General features: G+C 45.5%; 1 protein-coding gene across 1 annotated transcript in view; it reads right to left on the bottom strand.

Moving 5' to 3' along the window:
• The window catches only part of LOC311237089 (uncharacterized protein), a gene marked incomplete at its 5' end in the record, with an annotated part of 75,992 nt that overhangs the window by 15,266 nt on the left and 54,726 nt on the right, over positions 1–6,000 (bottom strand). Inside the window, 3 exons of the mRNA XM_084324895.1 lie at positions 1,170–1,328; positions 1,588–1,689; positions 2,119–2,391. Coding sequence (XP_084181021.1) covers positions 1,170–1,328; positions 1,588–1,689; positions 2,119–2,391 — 534 coding nt within the window. The remainder of the gene's footprint in view (positions 1–1,169; positions 1,329–1,587; positions 1,690–2,118; positions 2,392–6,000) is intronic.

Here is a 6,000-nt window from a genome sequence, read left to right as displayed (position 1 = left end):
ATTTTCAGATGACTCAGTTCAGTGAGGGTTAATATTGTGAGAGGAGAATTGGAAGAATGCGCCAATATGAGAATTAGAGACATAGATCCTATTAATATAAGTCCACATAGCTAGGAAACAATGCTAAACACTGAAAAAGGCCATTTATAAGATAGTTCCCCTTTAAAGGTGTTGTATGTTTTTTGTTTGTTAAAATAAGTGTTAAATATATCTACATTCCGACAGCCATCACTGATATAGAGTGTTTGGTCAGTAACATGGGTCTCTCAGTCCCTCCGCTCTGCAGTAAACAGAACATACATTTTCTGGTATCCTGTTCCCACTTTATCCAATCAGGAGAGAGAACCCTAGATATTTTCTTACTTATTTCAAGAAATCTTGCCAAGCCAAATTTGCTTACCGCATTGGTAGATAATTTGACTTGTTTCAAGAACACATTTGCTTAAAACTAGTTTTTATTTCTTATTTTTTTTCAGACCATTTTTGCAGTGTGGAGCTCCCTCTCCTGATTGGATGAAGTGGGAACGGGATACCAGGACATTTATTGTCTGTTTACTGCAGACTGGAGGGACTGAGAGACCCATGTTACGCGCCGGTCCAAGCCCCATTTCATTCTTGCATGAGGAAGGATAATAACGATAATCTAGCGTTGATTTCAGGAAGATTCGATAATCAGGCGAAATATGACAACGTGATAACTGGATTTCACTAAAGGGCTATTTTCGCGTCGTTTCCTGGGATTACTAAGAATCACCCAAACTATACTCATATTCAAAACGGTGTAAAACGGAAACGTACGGATGAAAAAACAATCTGTTTTTTGCATGTTGACCAGAAGCAACTCACTGACAATCGACGGTGTTATTAGATCCATAGCTATAATATTTCATATATTTTAAGCACTCGCAAGTTTGACTTTCTCCCCATTGAACAGAGTGCTGGCCTTCTACCCAGAAGGTAAACAACGACCCCTAGTGCTGAATGAGTTAAGACAGGAGATGTTGTGAATCACATTCACACTCCAAGTGATTTTGACCAACTTCACGACTGCAAAAACATGGCTCCAAAAAACGGGTCTGTCCCAAAGAAGTCAAAACAACAGCGTTACAGTATACGGTTTTTCGATGCAAAATGGTTAAACCTTTGATACAGTTGAAGCGGAAACCAACCGTGTTGTTGCGCCGGAGAGTGTCAAAGGTGGAGAACCTCCCGCGGGCGGGGCCGAGGTTGGAGGAGGAGATGAGGCTGGAGGGGGGCACAGGGCTGGTGCTGCGACTGTAGTTCAACAGATTCAACTCCGAGGTAGCCGGCGACACTCTGCCCTGCACCTGGAGAGAGAGAGAGAGAGAGAGAGAGAGAGAGAGAGGGAGAGAGAGAGAGAGAGAGAGAGAGAGAGAGAGAGAGAGAGAGAGGGATATGTTGAGTATATTATACCACAGTAAAAAACGAACAATTTCCCACGGAGGACAAACACACGTCGCTGATCACTTGACACAATCAGTTGAATGAATCAGTTGATGGACGGTTGATGCTATTATTCTGAAAATGTAAAATGTGTTTACTGTGATTTTCAGCCGTCGTACTCACCTTGTAGTCAGACATGCGGTACGCAGGGTTGTAGTTGTAGTCCATGGAGACTGTGGTGTAGGGGCTGTGGAACGCCCTCGGAGGACTGTCAGTACCACCCGCCTGGGGAGAGAGACATGATAGATAGAGAGAGAGAGAGAGAGAGAGAGAGAGAGAGAGAGATATAGAGAGAGAGAGAGAGAGATAGATAGATAGAGAGAGATAGATAAAGAGAGAGAGAGAGATAGATAGATAGATAGATAGATAGATAGATAGATAGATAGATAGATAGATAGATAGATAGATAGATAGATAGATAGATAGAACCCATTTGTTAACAGTATGTTGTATGACAGTCAGAAGGCTGAATCACAGTGCAAGACATTTCCTATCCAGGAGATGGCGGTGTTTAACAGATATTAAATGGCACTAACACACACACGCACACACACACACCCACACACCAACACACACACACACACACACACACACACACACACACACACACACCAACACACGCACACACCCTCCCTGGTATCTGTTCTATCTCACCCGCTCAGACATGGTGTCCCAGTCCCTCGATGCCAGCGACTCCAGGGACCCTTTGTAGTGGTTCAGTCCGACTCGGGAGCTCTCCCAACGTGAAGCGCGGGGACCGTTCTCCCCTATCCCTGCGGGACCATCTGGATCCCTGCTGCTCAAGCCGTTGCCAAGATCGTTGCTGAGAAACAGCTGATATTTAGGGTTCTGGCTGTGATTGATCGACAGAACCTTCGGAGTAGAGGGCTCCTCTTCTGAAGGCTTGGTCGGATCAAAATCGGATTCCTGGATGGGGGGGGGGGGGGGGGGGGATAGAGGATAGAGAAGAAGAGAGGGAGAATAAGAGGGAGAGGAGGTTAATGGGACGTACTGTATATGAATGGAAGAGGAGAAAAGAGAAGGAGGAGAGAGATGGATGAAGGAATAGGCGGCAAATATTGAGAGACAAAGACAAAACGGGATGGACAGAGTGGGAGAGAGAGACAGAGTTAAAGTGACAAAGAAAGAGAGGAGGTCAACATAGAGAGAGGAGAGAGATTGTATAACTGAACGCACTCATAACGTCAGATGATCAAATCTGCTACTTTGCAGGACCTAAGACTTGCCATGTTCAAATCAACCACTGGCATCAACCACTGAGCAAGACACATGCATCAACACGCAGAGCGCTAACACATGGACAAAACAAGCTGAAAATTATGACATTGGGCAGCTTTTCATGCAGAAAATCAGACAAATTATGTTGAAAATGCTCACAGAAAACAAAACACTCAGTGAGTCAGTGTATTAGTTGTCATGGAGTCTGACACGTTTGATTAGTAGCATTGCTGGAGATGCGAGCAGGACGTGCTTAAGATGCTGTAACATGCTATACTTTGCCATGCTTTTTTTTTGTCATGCTATCTTCACATGGGAGTGGATTTGGGGATTTATTCATGCAAAGTCGGCAGGTCGGAAAGGTCATCCTCCTGGCTTCGGCTGTATCACTTACCGATCCCATACCAGAGTCAGCTAAAGAGTCCCTCCCAGAATCGGGGTTGTGTTTCTTTAGACTGTCGTCACCATTAGGAGTACTGCTTCCCTGGTGTGAATCCATGTCCTGTTTCTCCGGACCATCTCCACTGCTTCCCTGGTGTGAATCCATGTCCTGTTTCTCTGGACCATCTCCACTGCCTCTCTGGTGTGAATCCATGTCCTGTTTCTCCGGACCATCTCCACTGCCTCTCTGGTGTGAATCCATGTCCTGTTTCTCCGGACCATCTCCACTGCCTCTCTGGTGTGAATCCATGTCCTGTTTCTCTGGACCATCTCCACTGCTTCCCTGGTGTGAATCCATGTCCTGTGTCTCTGGACCATCTCCACTGCCTCTCTGGTGTGAATCCATGTCCTGTGTCTTTGGACCATCTCCACTGCCTCTCTGGTGTGAATCCATGTCCTGTTTCTCTGGACCATCTCCGGCGCTTCCCTGGGTTTCATCCGCGTCGCTCCGCCTCAGTGCGGGCTCGGCCTCCCGGAACGGGGGGATCACTCTGATGGAAGGTATGGGGCTGTCCAGTGACCCGATCGGAGAGGAGGTAACCGAGGATGGACTTCGGGGGGAACCAGGGACGCTATCTGGATCGGAGAATTTGCCGATGAGGTCTTTGACGCTGCGGGATCGCGTCAGAGCATTAGAACTACGGACCAGGGCTGCTGCTGTCTTCCTGCTGGCGGTTCTCCGGGCTTGCTCTTTCACCTCGGTCATCCTGAGCAGCGATGACTCCGGACCGGAGAGAGAGCGCGTGGAGAAGAGAGACATTGTGTTGTCGGCGTGTCCGTTTACACCATATCTCTTCTTTGTTGGTCCTGTCTGTGTATGGGCGGTTTCCTAAGAGAAAAACAGCTCTGGGTTCAGCACACTGGTCACGTGGAAAGGACGGTGGTTGTCAGAACCATAGATAGATAGATGCCAGTTTAGCTCCACAGTCCTGCTCCGTGGCTGTTGTGGAGTTTCCTTTCAAGGCCTTTTGTTAACACCTCCCCCGCCCCTGTATCCTCCTGTCCTCTCCCCTCACCTGGTCGTCTCTCCCCCGCCCCCTTTCCTCCCAGATAGCTTAAAAGAGAAACCAACAGAATGAGGCAGGTGCTTGACCAAGTCAAGTCCTCTACTGAACTCCTAAACCTAAATTGTATTTGATTAGCCATGTTTTAACAATATATTTGTATCAATGTATCAATGAAGATTTGCATAATTAACCTCTCTGGTTCCACCACACTGTTGTCACAAGTACCTTGTGATTGTCCAGTAGCTGTCATTTGAAACATGTTGTTGTACATGTGCAGCTGATGCCAAATTTGGGACAAACTCTTTCAATCAATTGACCATATTCACACCTCCCCACCAAGGGGAACATGGTGGAAAGGAACCCAACCTGAGCATGACATAAGAGCAAAATGGCCGCCGTGTGAATATGGACAATGGCTGAGAATGATCATGTGAGGCAAGAAGCTGCTGATGATGGCTAACGTTAAAAGGGATAGTCCCCATTTTTAAGAAGCCTATTTAATTTAGTCACAAACTGGAAGTAATTTCAGTACGTCCAGAAAGCCCTTACATATTAGTTTTTTTGTTTAGTTTTCATTAGAAGCAGAGCATGCTAACATTTGGAATTCAGTGAAGTCAATGAAGGCACAAACTAGTATTGCTATCTAGTATGATTCCAATCTTCATGCCCTCATCGACAACTACTAGCCCTGCTAAATATTGTCTGCTTCCAGTTTCTCAAAAGCATAAACCCTGGTGCTTTGTGACAAATCAATTTTCTAAAGGCATAATGAGTTTGATTCAGCCACTAGATGTCACTAGAGCACCAGCATGTCAGACAACACTGGTGCTTACATAGGATACGCTGTGCCATTGAGCTAATTTGAGATCAAACTGTCAAACTAGGCGTTGCAGATCAAATATGACTCAAGATGAGCAGCATGGCCTATTTCCTGCGTAAAGGTTGCCCACATATTTCAGGTTCAACTTTAGGTAAAAAAAGAGAACACTGACAAGCGAACAAGAACATAGAACCAGAGAACCAGAGACTGCCCAATCCAATCGGGTGCATTCCACCTGGGGAAATGGGAAGAAGGGAGGGAATACATGCACACAACGAGCGCATAGCATGCACATAGCATGCACGTGCTGCTGCCCAAAGGTTGATGCCCAGTAACATCCTGAACACAGCGAAATAAGAAAATCCAGACAGATAAAGACACCAACACACACTTCTAGTGGCTCATTAACCCTTTCACTACCACACTACACAGGGTTAACGCTTTCACTTACCACACTACAGAAGGTTAACCTTTCGCTACCACACTACAGGCGGTTAACCGTCTGTAGTGTGGTAGTGAAAGGGTTAAGTGATGATTCAAAGGGATTATGTCTTTGTTTTATGTTTTTTAGGATACTTCTTCAGTATGCCTTTAAAGGTAGAATCCGTAATGCCATCAAACGGCGAGCTCTAGACAAAAGAGCCCTGCTTGCATGGTATTCGCTTGCATTTTTTGTTTCGGCCTGATGTGTGGGTGGGAGTGAGTGGGGACAGGCGAGGGGTTGCTATTGCTGGCCACACCTCAGGCTCTGCCAGGAGATGTCTGGTGAAATGAACAGTACGATAAGTTACTAAACTCTCAACCCTCACATACTGTACCTAAGTCCAAAACAAAACATGGTGGAATGCCAAGCGGTGTTTTTTTGCCAAGAGTTTGAATGAATGAATGAATGAATGAATGAATGAATGAATGAATGAATGAATGAATGAATGAATGAATGAATGAATGAATGAATGAATGAATGAATGAATGAATGAATGAAAACTTTATTTAACAGATTGCAGAATGGGTACAATACAGTACGGCTCA

This window comes from Notolepis coatsorum, assembly GCF_963971535.1.
Source record: "Notolepis coatsorum genome assembly, chromosome: 11".
In the NCBI taxonomy this organism is placed as follows: domain Eukaryota; kingdom Metazoa; phylum Chordata; class Actinopteri; order Aulopiformes; family Paralepididae; genus Notolepis; species Notolepis coatsorum.
The sequence above is the reverse complement of the archived record's forward strand: the minus strand, read 5'-3'. Positions and strand labels throughout refer to the sequence as shown.